Source organism: Dendrobates tinctorius, unplaced genomic scaffold (assembly GCF_039654945.1).
Source record: "Dendrobates tinctorius isolate UK_male_01 unplaced genomic scaffold, ASM3965494v1 ptg000039l, whole genome shotgun sequence".
NCBI classification, from domain to species: domain Eukaryota; kingdom Metazoa; phylum Chordata; class Amphibia; order Anura; family Dendrobatidae; genus Dendrobates; species Dendrobates tinctorius.
Window position 1 is genome coordinate 9,935,332 of NW_027361707.1, and position 16,239 is coordinate 9,951,570.

General features: G+C 48.9%; 1 protein-coding gene across 2 annotated transcripts in view; it reads left to right on the forward strand.

Annotated features, from left to right (window-relative positions):
* The window catches only part of BOD1L1 (biorientation of chromosomes in cell division 1 like 1), a 107,059-nt gene that overhangs the window by 38,219 nt on the left and 52,601 nt on the right, over positions 1-16,239 (forward strand). For both annotated transcript variants that reach the window (XM_073574469.1, XM_073574468.1), the window contains exons 7-9: positions 316-430; positions 13,250-13,376; positions 13,492-13,570. In XM_073574469.1, coding sequence (XP_073430570.1) covers positions 316-430; positions 13,250-13,376; positions 13,492-13,570 — 321 coding nt within the window. The remainder of the gene's footprint in view (positions 1-315; positions 431-13,249; positions 13,377-13,491; positions 13,571-16,239) is intronic.

Sequence of the window (16,239 nt, forward strand, 5' to 3'; positions counted from 1 at the left end):
GGGATGCCTTAAGTACTTGAGGCCTCTTGACAGTTGGCTGGGGGCACCTTAGGAAGAGCCAGAGCTCAATAAGAGCCAGAGAGTGCTGGCGCCGCCCCCTATGCACACAGCCAGGAAGTATGCAGAGAGCAGGCAGGAGGCAAGAGGTACCCAGCATGGAGCCGGCAGAAGACAGAACTCACCGCATGGCCCGGAGTAGTGATTAAGTTGGTGTGTAAGGCAGGTGGGGGATGGGAGGCCATGCAGTGATTGCCGGCAGGGTTGCTACACAGATGATTATTTGTCAATAATTTCACTCACGCTTTTCTTTTTTAGGCAAAGGAGAAGGAGGAGCGGCTGCTGAGGAGACGGTTGAAGAGGGAGAGATTGGAAGAAAGACGCAAACAGAAGGCTTTGGAGAGAAGCAAGACTTCCAAAATGAAGAATCATGGTAATAAATGTCATATACACAGAATTATATCGTGTTTAGCCAGAAAAACCTAGGAGCTTAATTGGCAACAGTGTGTATCTTAGATCATCCCTATGATAAACAGTAGGTTCGGAAAGTATTCAGACCCCTTTAAATTTTTCACTCTTTGTTTTATTGCAGCCATTTGGTAAATTCAAAAAAGTTAATTTCTCCTTCGCCTCATTGGAGGACACAGGACCATGGGTGTATGCTTATGCCACTAGGAGGATAACACTAAGTGAATACAGAAAAAGTTAGCTTCTCCTCTGCAGTATACACCTACTACTGGCTCTAGCCCAAACCAGTTCATGCTTAGTGTCCATAGGAGGCACACGGGTCTGGTCTTCAGACCACTATTTTTTATTTTATTTTTTTATTCCTTGATTTTACTATTTTTTACAAGGAATATAGAGGCGACGGATCCTTTCAAGGGTCCAAGCTACCCAAACCAACAGGCGGGAACGTGGAGTGTCGCCTCCACGTACCCCCTCCTGCACCGTGGATAGCCATGCCTCAGCTTGATTTTTGGGGCGACTGTTCCGTCCAAGGCACCGATCTCCCCGTACCAGCAACAGATGAGAACATGGAGTGTTCCCTGGGATGTACAGAGGCCCTGATGGCGTCCGGGCGGCCCCCACTGATAGAACAGCGGTAATGGAAGGAAGCGGACGGTCCCTCTCCACCTCCCTGATAAAGGGAGGATGGATTGAGGGTGCCTGCACCGTCCATACTGCAGCCCTTTGACCTGCAGGCAGAGTGGTAGCTCTGTAGCTTTGGTTCCCCTTCACCTGTAACTCGGTGGTGAGTATAGGGTTGGATGGGGGGGGGGGGGGCTGGGAGTTCTCCTATAACGCTAGTCGCGGCTCCGTTCATCCCCGGCCTGCGCCAGAAATTTAGTCCCCGGCTTCAGCCTGTTGGAGGCCGATGGCTCCCCCCAAAGCGCGCGATTAATCGGTGGCTACGCCCACTTGCTTGGCGCTTCTCATTCAGTGCGAGAAGTGCCCTACTGAATCCCGGCGGCCATCTTTATGGGGCAGAACCGCTGTAGCCGTCTTTAACTGCTCCTCTGGCACCGGACTCACAGGACCACTGCAGACCTGCGTGTGTCTATCCGTGCCGCGGGCACTGGGATTGCAATCCCCCCCATCTCCTGGAACTAGTCTCTCGACCTACAAGGGATGGCCCCAAGAGGACTGCTCCCAGGACCTGGGGTAAGAGCTACAGCCAGGCTCCCTCCTTTTTTCATGCAGAGCTGTTTTGCCATACACTGGCTTGTGTTGCTCTGCAGAGCCACGCTGCCTTACACAGCTACGCTTCTATTTTCAACAGCCCTTCCCTGCAGTATTCATTTTGGCTAGGTCTGTAGGAGACCTGAGATCCTCGGTCTGTGTGTGGCGAGCGCCCTGACCCAGGAAAGGTAGTTGTAGTGGACCAGCCCAGGTTTTAGCGAAAGGATCTGAAATGGAACTGTTGTCTCCAAAAGGGACGCCTATGCCTCTGTTGGGGAAGAAATTTGCTCTTTCCTCCCGTGGCATTAGAAACAAGTTGATCCAGCTTCTCTCCAAATAAGCGGCCACCCTGATGGGGAAGAGATGTCAGAGATTTTTTTGACTGAGTGTCCGCTTTCCATTCTCTAAGGCCTCTTTCACACATCCGTCTTTCACCATCAGTCAAAATCCGCCGTTTTGCAAAAAAAAGGATCCGCCATTTTTTTGCTCTCTCGCTCTCTCTCTCTCTCGCGGCTCGTCCCGCGATCCCTTCCCCTTCTCGCGGCTCGTCCCGGTCCCGTGGGAAGGGTTGCTGCATGGAGGAGGCATCCTGGCGGCACAGGTGGGATAGTGAGGCCCCGGGAGGTGACACAGCTGCCATCGGAGCCATGCTGGGTAGTTCCATGGAGGACGTGTGTTACCTGCTCCCCATGTTTGATCCCGAGGAGGGAGGGTAATGACACCACTATAACAGGGCCCGCTCCAGGCTGCGCTGTGAAGTTGTGTCCCGGATGCTGGGAGGAGCAGGACTGGAATGTGGCTGGGAGCACTTGTGCTCAGTACTGGCCAGCACCATGGAGAATCTAGAGAGCAGAGGTGGACAGGAGGGACTTCCTGCCGGATGATCTGAGAGCTGGCATGGTGGACCAAGGGCAGCCCATGATGATGTAAAGGAGGCTTCTGGAAGGGTATAGGCTTGTGGATGTGTTTCTCACTGCCGTGGGGATTTACCCTGAAGGGAGGGAAAGAGAATGGAGAACTTTTCATCATTACTAAGTTTGAAGAAGTGAGCAAAGCTAGTGAGATATTAATGGCCGGAGATGAGATTGTTAATATCGATATACCACTTTCCGGCTACCTCCAAGAAGCGATTTGTCTAGTGAAAAGATCTCACAAAGCGCTGAAAATGGTTGTGAAAAGGAAAAATGATATTACTTATAGACCTCATTCTTGGCACTCTAGAAAATTTATTGAAAATCCCATGGAGTCTTTGACTGCTCAGCTTGCAAGCTCAAACTTCAACCCTACATGGGGGAACAGATATCATTCCAGCTCATCATCTCATGACTTAACAAACTATTGGGACCAAACCAACTTGCACAGAACTTCTGAACATTTTAGTTCGGTGGGTAGCATGGACAGTATTGACTAGACCTACCAGTTTGGTAGACTATCTTCTGCCAAATCGAATAACAGCATAGATAATATAGGTAACCACAGTAAGAGGGATTCGGCATATGGATCGGTCTCCACCAGCTTTATCACTCCAGATCATGCACTGTCTAAAAGTGGATCTGTTTCAATTGAAAATATATTGTATAAAATTAATGAATGGGTCACTACAAAACAGGGACCCACAAAGACTGGGCAGTTTGTCCAGGAAACCAAGTGATCAGATGATAAACAGGGACGGGGGGGGAGTATAGAGCAGCGCTTCCTTTCCCAGGTCCTGTGTCCTGGTTCCTTCTGGCACTTCAGCTCCCGGGGAGTAGTGGTGATGTTCCCTGCAAAATGTGATAGTGGCCGCTGCCGGATGCCTGTGTGAGTCCGGAGGGTCCGAGGGATGAGGGAAGATGGCCAATGAGATTAAGAAAGGAGCTTCTCGTCCTGTACGAGAGGCACCAGAAGAGTGGGTGGAGTCTCAGGAACGTTTCATCACGAGGGCAGGGTTAAGGGATGCGACCTACAGAAGACCTAAGTGGGGGGGGGCTAAATTTATCGGCGCTGGCCAGTGCCAGAAGCAGCAGGGAGCGCTGCCGCCGCCAGGAGGAGTGGGGGCTGCACAGATGCCAAAAAAGGGGCCTCTGTACATCCAAGGGGTTAAATCTCCTAGGAAGGGACAGGGCTAATGTCCGGCATTAGGCCTGGCTGCGGAAGAGGATACATGGAGATGACACTCCATGTGCTCGTCCGTAAGGAAGTGGGGAGATCGGTGCACTTTAAGGGACCTGTCGCCTCTAAAAAGCAGCCCAGGCATGGCATCCCACGTCGCAGGAGAGGATATGGGGAGGTGACACTTCCCGTGCTCGCCTGTTGATGGTTCGGGGAGATCGGAAACTTGAAAGGGTTCGTTGCCCCATTTGTCCTTGGAAAAAGTAAAAATCAAAAAGTTAAAATTAAAAAAATAAAATAAAATTACTTTTGATCTAAAAACCAGACCCGTGTGCCTCCTACGGACACTAAGCAAGAACTTGGGGTGTATACTGCAGAGGAGGAGCTAACTTTTTGTATTAACTTAGTGTCAACCTCCTAGTGGCAGCAGCATAACACCCATGGTCCTGTGCCCCCCAATGAGGCGAATGGGTTTAAAAATATAAAAAAAATTATAAAAGTTCAAATCACCCCTTTTTCGCCCCATTCAAAATAAAACAAAAATAGAATCAAACATACACATTCGGTATTGCCGCGTTCAGAATCGCCCGATCTATCACTAAAAAAAGTATTAACCCGATAGCTGAATGGCGTAGCAAGAAAAAGATTCAAAACGCCGGAATTACGTTTTGTTTTGGCTAAAATGAAATAATGGGTGATCAAAAGATCGTGTCTGCACCAAAATGGTGTAATTAAAAACGTCACCCCTGCATGCAAAAAATAATCCCTCACCCAACCCAAGATCATGAAGAATGGAGACACTACGGGTATCGGAACATGGCACAATTTTTATTTAGCAAACTTTGGAATTTTTTTTCACCACTTAGATAAAAAAGAACCTAGACGTGTTTGGTGTCTATGAACTCGTAATGACCTGGAGAATCATAATGGCAGGTCAGTGTTAGCATTTAGTGAACCTAGCAAAAAAGCCAAACAAAAAACAAGTGCGTGATTGCACTATTTTTGATATTTCACCGCACTTGGATTTTGGTTTCCTGTTTTCTAGTACACGACATGGTAAAACCAATGGTGTCATTCAAAAGTACAACTCGTCCCGCAAAAAATAAGCCTTCATATTGCCATATTGATGGAAAAATAAAAAAGTTATGACTCTGGGAAGGAGGGGAGCGAAAAACGAAAACGCAAAACTGAAAAAAGCTCTGGGGGATAAGGGGGTTTAATGAGAAAAAAAATGAACTTTTTTGAATTTACCAAATGGCTGCAATGAAACAGAGTGAAAAATTTTAAAGGGGTCTGAATACTTTCCGTACCCATTATAATATTAGATTGTGAAATCTTTATTCAGTACAAACTATACATTTTTTTAATACATTTTTACTTTTTTTTTTATGAACTTAGTAATTTTAAGTATTTTTAATCCTATAGATTCTCACTGCAGTTCTGCGGAGAGATGAACAGAACCATCCACAGGCTTTTTTTTTATTTTTTTAATTTGTGCTTTGAGCCCAAATTTTCTGTTCAGTCACCTAGTAGCCAAGTTATTAGTGGGTCTTCTTCTCCACTGTAAACCCTCATTCAAACATCCGTGAAACATAGTCCAAGTCCCCGATGCAAAGACTCTCAACTCGAACTCAAGAGCCTGATATATTCCTACGCGGCTGCGAAGTGTGGATCATGAGACCTATGGCTGGTCCACGCATCACAGTTTGTAATCTGACCATGTGTCGTGGATGTAAAATGAAGCCTAAGGGGGGGGGGTATTCCCATCTCCAGAATCCTATACCAATCTGTACTAGGTGTACTAAAAATATTAGCAAATACCTCTAATTAGAAATCTAGTATAGTTCTTCTGATTAGCTATGCCGCTTACTCCGTTTGCAGGGCATTGCAGTAGCTTAGATACCCATGACTACGACCACTCATATAGTGAGAGTTAGTGGTCATAGCCATGGATACCTAAACTACTGCAATGCCCTGCACACAGGGTAAGAAACATAGGGAATCAGAAGAACTACAGTGTGTCCGTAAAGTAACTTTTGACCAGTCACTGGAAACCAAGAAAAAACTCTCCCAGTTTCATACCTATTCAGTGCAGTTCAATGTGGCTCCATTTGTTGCCCTACACACATCCAAACGATAGTGAAGTTCTTGCCACACACCAGTAAGGACGTCTGGTGTAACAGCGTGAATAACTGCTGTGATTCTCTGTTTTAAGTGATTAATGTCGTTGATACGTTCAATGTACACATGTTGCTTCACATAACCCCAAAAGTAAAAGTTTAAGGGTGTCAGATCTGGGGATCTTGGTATACTTGTTTACTTTCCTGTGACTGGTCAAAAGTGCACCTTGACTTTACGGACACACTGTATATTACATTTTTAATTTGATATATTTGCTAATATTATAATTCTTCCTACTACAAACTGAGATAGTATATTGGAGATGGGAAAAGCTCTTTAAGGGTCAGATTTGGGAATTATTACCGATTTGTCATACGGCATTCACTAATGTGTCAGGTTTTCCTGCATTTATCGTTATTTATCATTCTTTGTTCTTTACACTTCAATATACGGTATGTAGATATGAATTAGATGCTTATTTATGTATTGAGCTGACATTACTTGATACGTGGTAGAATTGTACTCGGATTGTTTCTTATAGGGTTATTTTGGCAATACTCCTTCCTATATCGGGATGTGAGCGTGGCCAAGTGACACCACAGCTACCGATACCTGCCAATGGCGCTTATGTTGCAGCAAGGCACCAAGTAGACTTGACTTCAACGGCTCCATTTACTTTTTGATGCTGGAATTAACCCTTTTAGGCTACTTTCACACTTGCGTTATGAGGCGCACGGCTGCCGCTAAGCTCCGCCCCCCTGCCGCGCCCCCTCCGGTCAGCTTCTCCTATGGGCTCATGACGCTGCATGCGACCTGTTTCCCCTATATTTAGTGTTGGGTATGCAGGCCGTGCGCTGGTATGCTTTTGCCGGCACATGCGCCCTTTTGGCACTGCGCCGACGTGCGCCAAACGGAAAAAATTGCATCTTATAGTCCGAAAAATGCAGTTCATTTTAAATCTCTTTATAATTTCAATCATATAGCGCTGTGTACTTGCTCATTTTGATTTTCTACCCAACATTTTTCCATTATGTCTGACATCCCATGAATAAAAACTGACTAGCTCTAAGCTCTATGTAGAAACAGGAGATCAATTTTCTCTGCACAAGTCATGAGTCACTGCATAAGTCCCTGGCTGGGGGGAGGAAGAGGCAGGTCGGTCAGGAGATGAAGAGGGGAATGATAAATGCTTGGACGAGAGACTTACTGTTTTCTCCTACGCCTCATTGGTGGACACAGAGACAGTGGGTGTTATGCTGCTGGCCACTAGGAGGACACTTTAAGTAAACCAGAAAAAAGTTAGCTCCTCCCCTGCAGTATACACCCTCTCGCTGGCTGAGATTTCTCCGGTTCTTTGCTTAGTGTCTGTAGGTGGCACTTGGGTCTGGTTTCAGACCCCACCGTTTTTATTTTATTTTTGATTTTTCTGTAAATTTTTTATTTTTAATTAACAGAGTGAAGGGGGCGACGGTTCCTTTCTACGGTCCGCTCTCCCCCGAACCAACAACAGGCAAGCACGTGGAGTAACCCTTCACGTACACTTTCCTGCGACGATTGGGGCTGATTCCTCTGGCGATGATCTTTACGGTCCCGGTAATCCACGGATACGAGGGCAAGCGCATGGAGTGCAATGGAGAAGACTGGAACAGCGCTTCCGAATGCCCTGAAACAGCCCCATAGCTCGCCATCCCCCTGCCATAGGGAGGATCGATAAAGCATACCCCTTTAAGAACTCCTCCAGCTCTGCATCATCAGCTAGGAGGATGAGAAGACCTGCATGGATGGCCCTGGACAGCGCGGCCTGCCAAGCACCGGAGTGGAGGTATGGGGTCGGGTCCTGGCCCCCGGGACAAGCGCTGACTTAGCGTCAGCGGCGGTGCACTGGCGCACCATCGCGCCCCCCCCCGCGCTCGGGTAGGCCAAAGATTTAGCCCCCGGCTTTTCTGGCCTACTAGGCCGCAATTTGAATGACGCCCCCTCCCCGCCCCCGGCGCCTACCGCGGGTAGGCCAAAAATTTAGTCCCCGGCTTTTCCTGCCTACTAGGCTGCAATTTGAATAGCGCCGCCCGCGCTAACGTCGTCACCGCCCCCTACTCTTGGCGCCTCTCATTACTTACGAGACGCGCAATTCTAATCTCGGGGGGCCATGTCTTTTACCTCAGCTACCATTAACCCTTTCAGGAGCGCTATGCCTGCGCTGGACAGCCGGATAGTGGGTGACACCTCAGGGCCACCGCTTTTCTCCTAGGGGACATAGCACAGGACCGTGGGTAAGCTGCATCTGCCCTCAGATTAAAGCTTAACCCATTCCTGGCACATTCCATGCAGCTGCAGACAGACTCTGCCATTAACCGTTTCAGGATCGCTATGTCTCCATCTAAGGAGGCTAAATGGGCTGCTAAGAAGCACACTGCATTTTTTTACCATGTGTACCTCTTGCAAGTCTGCCTTACCCAGTGCACATACTAATCCGTTATGCACGGACTGCGCCCCGACCTGCGCTCAAACGCCCCTCACCGCCGCTGGTGACAGGCCTCCTGCGTTTAGTACCCCTGAGTGGGCTGCGTCCCTGTCACGGTCGGTGGAGTCTCTGACCCAGGCTGTATTCTCCCTCCGGGAGGACTCTTAAAGTCAGAAAGCGTCCTTACCTCCCGAGAAGGGCTCTGGCGTCGGCCGGGAACCATCCACCAGCAGGGGCCGTACTCGTTCAAGGGATGGTCAGGTCTCTTGAAAGCGGACCCATGACGCGTCCCCTAGTCACGATCGCGCCTCAGCATCTGCGACTCCTGTCTCTCGCTCTCCCTTTCCTGAGGTTCACAGCGAGCACGACTCTGAATTCGAATCTGACACGTCAGCCCCTCAGAACCCCTCAACTGATCAAGAGTCGCTTGATTCTCTTATAGAATCAGTCAACAGGATTCTGAAGTTGGATGAGGAAAATATTCCCGCTCCAGCACATCCTATCTTATTTAAGAAAACCAAGCATGTACACAGGTTATTTACCAGCCATCCGGACTTTAAGGAAATAGTCCAGAAACATAGGGATCGTCCACATAAGCGGTTCACAGGGCAAAAGTCTACTCAGGCTAAATGCCCTTTTGATCCAGACCTAATGAAGGATTGGTTACAGTCCCCTCTGGTGGACTCTCCTGTATTGCGTCTTGCTTCTAAAACGCTTATATCTGTTTCTGAGGGTTCCTCAGTCAGAAACCTGTCCGATTGTCAAATTGACTACCTTGCCCGTTCAGTTTTTGAAGCTTCAGGAGCACCTTTTTTTTTCCATCGTTTGCGGCAATTTGGGTCACTAAGGCAGTGGCTGCTTGGGCAGAAGTCTTGATTACTTCCTTCCAGGGCATCCATCTTCCTCCGGAGGCAACCACTGTTGCCAGGCAGATAATTCACGCAGCGAATTTGTAGTAGACGCTTCTTTTGATGCCGCCAATTGTGCGGCTCAAATATGCCGCTAATGCGATCTCCATTATAAGAGCCCTATGGGTCCGCGGGTGGATGCCACATCTAAAATTCCTTCCTCAACAAAAGGGCTGTTCGGCCGTTTCGCAACCAACAGCCGACGCGTTTTCGATCTTTTCACAACAATTCCGGTTGGTCCTCCTCTACCTTCTCTTCTGGATCAGGTCAGTCCCCGCACGGAGACAGAGGCTCCCAGGTCTCATACAGACCTAACCGCTCTTGGAAACCCAGGCCTAGGGCTTCTGGATCTAGGGGAGCCAGATCTCATAGATTTACCCAATGACTTGTTGCGGTATCCGGCGGACACCGACAAAATTGGCGGTCGCCTACTTTCCTTCAGCCACACCTGGCTCGCGGTCGTCCACGACAAGTGGGTCAGGGAGCTGGTGTCCTCCGGATACAAAATAGAATTTTCTTCTCCCCCTCCAACTCGTGTTTTTCCTTTCCTCTCCCCCCAAGAAAAAGACAAGAGCCTTCCTTCGGGCTGTTCAGGCTCTGCTAAGGGACGGAGTCTTTTTTTCCGGTCCCTCTTCTCGAAAGGTTCAGGGGATTTTATGAAACCTTTTCGTAGTCCCATAAAAGGACTGGACGATGCGACCCATTCTGGATCTCAAACTGATAAATCAATTTGTCAAGGTACGGCAATTCCGATTAGAATCTCTCCGCTCAGTTGACGCTTCCGTGGAAAAAGGAAAGTTCCTAGCATCCATCGACATCAAGGACGCTTTCCTTCACATTCTGATCTGACCATCCCACCAGCAGTCCCTGCGTTTTGCAATTCACGAGGATCACTTCCAGTTTGTTGCCTTGCCCTTCGGACTCGCCACCGCCCCCAGGGTCTTTACCAAGGTCATGGCCATTCTCCACTCTCGGGGAGTGGTGGTGTTACCGTATCTGGACGACCTGCTCATCATGGGTCCGTCCCTTCCAGCCTGCGAGGAATCCGTGGATATAACAGTAAATACACTTTCTCGCCTGGGGTGGAAGATAAACTTCGAAAAGTCACTCCCAAAACCGGCTCAGCAGATTTCCTTTTTAGGAATGATCCTGGACACTTCCCGCAGGTTGGTCATTTTCCCTTCAGAAAAAACCCAAGCCTTACAACAGGCAGCGCGGACTCTTTCCCGACCGGTTTCTGACTCCATTCGTTTCAGCATGAGCGTTCTCGGAAAGAGTGTGGTAGCGATGGAAGCTGTTCCATTTGCACAGCTCCACCTCTGTCCCTTACAACATACGTTGCTGTTAGCTTGGCACAAGAACCCATTCTCACTGGACCATCGGATCCTTCTGTCCCTGTGGGTCAGGCAAGCCATCAGGTGGTGGACACTGAGGTCCTCCCTGAATCAAGGGAGGTCTTTTCTCCCAGTAAGATGGTTGGTAGTAACCACCTACGCAAGTCTTCTCGGCTGGGGTCTTTCGTCACCACACGGCACAGGGTCGTTGGTCAACCCGAGAGTCACGTCTCCCCATCAACATTTTGGAGATACGAGCGATCAGATTAGCTCTACGGAGTTTCCACCATCTCCTCGTAGGTCACCCCATCAGGATCCAATCCAACACCGCCACGGCTGTAGCGTATATCAACCACCAGGGAGGTACCCGGAGCAGGATGGCCTTGAACGAAGTGAGTCACATCCTCCATTGGGCCGAGCCAACCATTCGCCCATCTCAGCAATCCACATACCGGGCGTAGAAAATTGGGCGGCAGATTTTCTCAGTCGCCAAGGCATTGCCTCGGGAGAGTGGCCTCTCTCAGAGCGGAGGGAGTACCAGTGATCTAGTTGCGCCAGATTAGCCGAGCATGGTATGCAGAACTAATACAACTAGTTGCCGACGTCCCCTGGCGACTTCCAGATCACGTGGATCTACTCTCGCAGGGCCAGATTTACCACCAAATCTCCGGGGCCCTGTCTTTGACGGCGTAGCCGTTGAATCCTGGATTTTAGCACAGCCTTGGTTCTCTCACGACGTGATTTCCACTGATTAGTGTTAGGAAGCCTGTGTCCATGTGCATCTATCACCGCACCTGGAAAACCTTCTTTTCGTGGTGCAAGGATCATGGTCGATCACCTCTAGTGTTTTCCATTCCGGCCATATTGGAATTCCTTCAATCCGGATTAAAATTGGGCCTCGCGCTTAGCTCGCTCAAGGGCCAAATTTCGGCCTTGTCAGTGTTTTTCCAATGCAGAATTGCCACCAAACTTCAGGTCAAGACGTTTATTCAGGGAGTTTCCCATGTGATGCATCCTTATAGAAGGCCATTGGAATCATGGGATCTTAACCTGGTTCTCGGGGCCTTTACAGGAGGCTCCTTTCGATCCACTGCAGAATGTGTCACTGACCGTCCTCTCTTGGAAGGTGGTCTTTTCTAGTGGCAATTATGTCAATCAGACGAGTTTCGGAATTGGCAGCCCTGTCCTGTCGTTCTCCATTCCTGAATTTTCGTCAGAAAAAAGTAGTTCTCAGGACGTCCCCGTCCTTCCTGCCCAAGGTCGTCTCCTCTTTCCATCTCAACGAGGAAATTGTTTTGCCTTCCTTTTGTCCGGCGCCAGTCCATCGCATTGAGAAGGCCCTCCACACCCTGGATGTGGTCAGGGCGCTGAGACGGTACATCTCGCGGACGGCTCCCTTCCACAAGTCAGATGCCCTGTTCATACTTCCAGAGGGGCATAGGAAGGGTCTAGCCGCATCAAAAGCAACGCTAGCCAGGTGGATTCGCTTGGCAATTCAGGAATCCTACCGTGTCAGGAACGCGCCTGTCCCAGCGGGGATTAAGGCGCACTCTACCCGGTGAGTGGGTGCCTCTTGGGCCATTTGGCACCAGGCCTCGGCAGAACAAGTTTGCAAGGATACTTTTACAAAACATTACCAAATCCATTCTCAGGCCTATCCGCCAGGCTGTGACTTGATCTAGCCTGCATACCTTTACCAACATTGTCTAATTCATTCTCAAGCCTCTGCGGATGCAGCTCTTGGCAGACGCATCCTGCAATCGGCAGTACCTCAGTGTTGACTCAGTGGTACATGGGGTATTAGCAGATGTATGCTCCCCACCCAGGGACTGCTTTAGGACATCCCACTGTCTCTGTGTCCCCCAATGAGGCGTAGGAGAAATAGGGATTGTTGTGTACTCACCGTAAAATCCTTTTCTCCAAGCCAATCATTGGGGGACACAGCACCCACCCTGTTTAGCCTATTGGCTCACTGTAGCATTCGTAGGTTTTGACATAGTTATGGTTATTGTTGACTGCTTATGCTCCTACTGCTTTTTTTCACCGAACTGGAGAAATCTCAGCCAGCGAGAGGGTATATACTGCAGGGGAGGAGCTAACTTTTTTTTTTCTGGTTTACTTAGTGTCCTCCTAGTGACCAGCAGGGTAACACCCACGGTCTATGTACCCCAACGATTGGTTCGGAGAAAAGGATTTTACGGTGAGTACAAAATCCCTATTTTCCATAGAACAGAGAAAAGAGAAGAATTAACTGGGTAGAAAGGCAAAACGAGCAATTGTAAATACAGTGCTGTATAATATGATGACTGCAATATATTAAGAGGATAAAAACTTGGATGGGAGTGCTTCCTAAAAGATGAGATAGAAGTATCAGTTGAACTCCACAGATCTGGATTTTCTTTGCCATTTTCTGGGGATATCTGAGCGAGCCACACATGTTCTGTACAGGGAAATATAGCATTACGTGCTGACCATTCAGATGGATGGCATTCTGGATCCACTTTAGTCTGGGAGAAAGAAGGGTGTACGAAATGAGACTTGTGACACCCATATGCACCCGTAGGCATCGTGGGATTACCCCTTTAAGATGTTGCAGAATGATAATTAGGTTTCTAAGTGATTTATACATGTAAAATATGATTTTCTATAAATTGTAGGAGGAACAAGTGCTCCCGATAAGCCGTCCAAAGGTCTCAAGCCTAGCAGCTTAAAAGAAGTGCTTAAAGAGCAAATGTTTCTAGAAAAAAAAGTTGCAATGAGCAGAAAAAAGAAGAGTGAGCTGAGGTAAGATTGTTAGCATCCTTGTTTCCTGATAAACAGCTATTAAGGAACACAAGTAATTTTTGTCAGTTCTGTATTTTGATTTATTTATTTTTTTACTTTGTTTTATTTTTTACAGAACTGATCTTACTAGCAGTCTGAAGATAAAAAGCGAACTTCATGATGAAGACTCAAGAGACACTCAAAAGTCTAATGAGGTAGATGGGGTGAAAGATGGATGGGATACTAATAGATGAAGGCATAAGTAGATGATAAATAAGAAGAAAATTACCTTAAGGCAGTATTCGCACATTACGCTTGCTAACATCTGCTCGCAATGATCCTGAACATGAGAACAACTTAGAGGAGTTTATTCATGAAGACAGCATTTTTTCTCCTTCGCTTCATTGGGGGACACAGGACCCATGGGTGTTATGCTGCTAACACTAAGTAGGCACAAAAAGATAGCTCCTCCTCTGCAGTATAAACCACACACACTGGCTCCAGTCGAACCAGTTCAAGCTTAGTGTCAGTAGGAGGCACATGTGCTCTGATCTTCAGACCACACCTATAGCTTTCTTATTTTATTTTTATCCTCAACATTCTTCAAAGGATTACTGGGGGCGACAGATCCCTTAAGGGCTTTGCTCTCCCCAAACCTACAACAGGCGGGAACGTGGAGTGTTGCCTCCACGTACCCCTTCCTGCTTCGTTTTCTACAGCAAGCCTGAGACCTTTTTTTCAGGGGGGACGGGTCCCTTCAGGGCACCGCTCTCCCCACACATACAGCAGATGGGAACATGAAATGTCGCCTTCATGTAACCCCCTCTGCTGCCAAGCTTATTACAGCCGGACCACCAGCTCTGTCCCATCCTGGTGGAATTAACCCCTTGGATGTCCAGAGGCTCTTATGGTGTCTGCGGCCCCCACTGCATCACCACTGATGAACAGTGGCGATGGAAGGAAGGCGGACGGTCCCGCTCCACCTCTCTGATAAAGGGATGGTGGATGGAGGGTTCCCTGCACCGTCCAAGCTACAGCTGACATGCAAGCAGTCTGGGTCCTGCACTGTGGCGGTTCCATACCAGGCGCACACCGCTGGTAAATGTGGGTCCGGGACATGGTACAGCAGCCGGCATAGTACGACGACACCGGCGGAAGGCTCCTGCAACGCTGTAAGCGCTATCCCCCATAGCATTCTCTCCCCCTGGCGAGTTCCGGCCGGAGTCCAAAATTTAGGCTCAGGCCTATTCTCGGCCGTGACCCGGAGCTCCTCCCATTTTGACATTGCCACGGCACCTCCACCCTCGTCTTGGCGCGTCTTGCACACAACGAGACTTCTACCCCCCCCCCCCTTTGGATTCTCGGTGGCTATCTTTACTTTCGACTGCCTCTCCACACGTGGATTCTGGTCACACCACTTCACTATATCTCACGGTCCCTCTGCAATTCCGGACATTCTGTGGTACAGCGGACATTTTCACCCACAGGCGAGCTCCCTACACGTATAGCCTGCCTGCACTTCAGAGGAATACAGTGCATCGGGAGGACCGCCTACTCTAGGCCACAGGACCGGAGTAAGACCTCTGTGCTGTGCCAGATACTCATTAGCCCGTCTCTTCCCTTTTGGAGCATATCAGCAGAATCAGGGACATTCTGGGGTACACCATGTCACTCTGTAAGACATCCAAGAAGGCTAACAAAAGTGTTTTTCACCTCATTTACCACCTGCCAGACTGCGTTGCCACAGGGAGAGCGTTCGCCAACCTGCAAGGCCTGTGATCCCGATTGTGCTCAGGAGCCCTCCGCCGCCACCGAACCCAGTGTACCTAGTCACCCTGAGTGGGCTTTGTCACTGTACTAGCCAATGGCTACTCTTACTAAAGCAATTGAGTCCCTCCAGGATCCCGCCACGGGTCAGGGCATTTGTCTACCTATCTTAGAAGGTACCTCTACCTCACAGGATCCGTCGACCAGCAGGGTCTGTTCTCAATCAAAACTCCACAGGCATCTAAGAAATGGGTGCATAGCATGTTTCCCAGCCCTTCTCATGGCTTGGTATCCGTGAGCTCAGTTTTCCGCTCCCCCTCACCCGGTGTTTGCAGTAATCAGGACCCTGAGTCCGATATGCTGCTTAATCTAGATTCACCTGATTTTCAGGCAACGGTGGAGAGTCTCATTGGGGCCGTCAGCCAGAATTTGAAAATTGACGAGGACTCCAATTCCGTCTCGGATCACGCGGTGTCCTTCAAGAAGACCAAGCTATCTCATAGGATTTTTTCCAACCATCCCGAATTTCAGGACATTGTTCGGTCGCTCCCTATGCAGCTAAACTAACGCTTCGCAGGTCAGAAGCAGCTTGAGACTAGATACCCATTTTCGTCGGAACTGTAGAAGGAATGGGCTGAATCCCCCTCCAGTTGATCCACCTGTATCACACCTGTCCACCAAAACCCTCCTATCCTTGCCAGATGGTTCTTCCATTAAAGACCCCAACGGACCATCAGAGAATCTTGCCCATTCAGTTTTTGAAGCTTCGGGCTCGGCTCTCTCTCTCTCTCTCTCTCTCTCTCTCTCTCTCTCTCTCTCTCTCTCTCTCTCTCTCTCTCTTCGCTGCATCGTGAGTAGCTAAAGCTATGGAATCTTGGTCAGACACCCTGACCAGAACCATTCAGGATAGTGACCGACCCCTAACTCTGCCGCTCTAGCAGCCTCAAAAGCCATCTCCATTAGACGGGCACTGTGGCTCAGGGAATGGCAAGCGGACTCTGCGTCCAAAAAGTCCCTAACGTCTCTGCCTTACCAGAGTGGTCGTTTATTTAGAGAGAAGCTGGATCACCTCATCTTGGATGCCACAGGAGGAAAAGGTAAATTCCTCCCCCAGCAG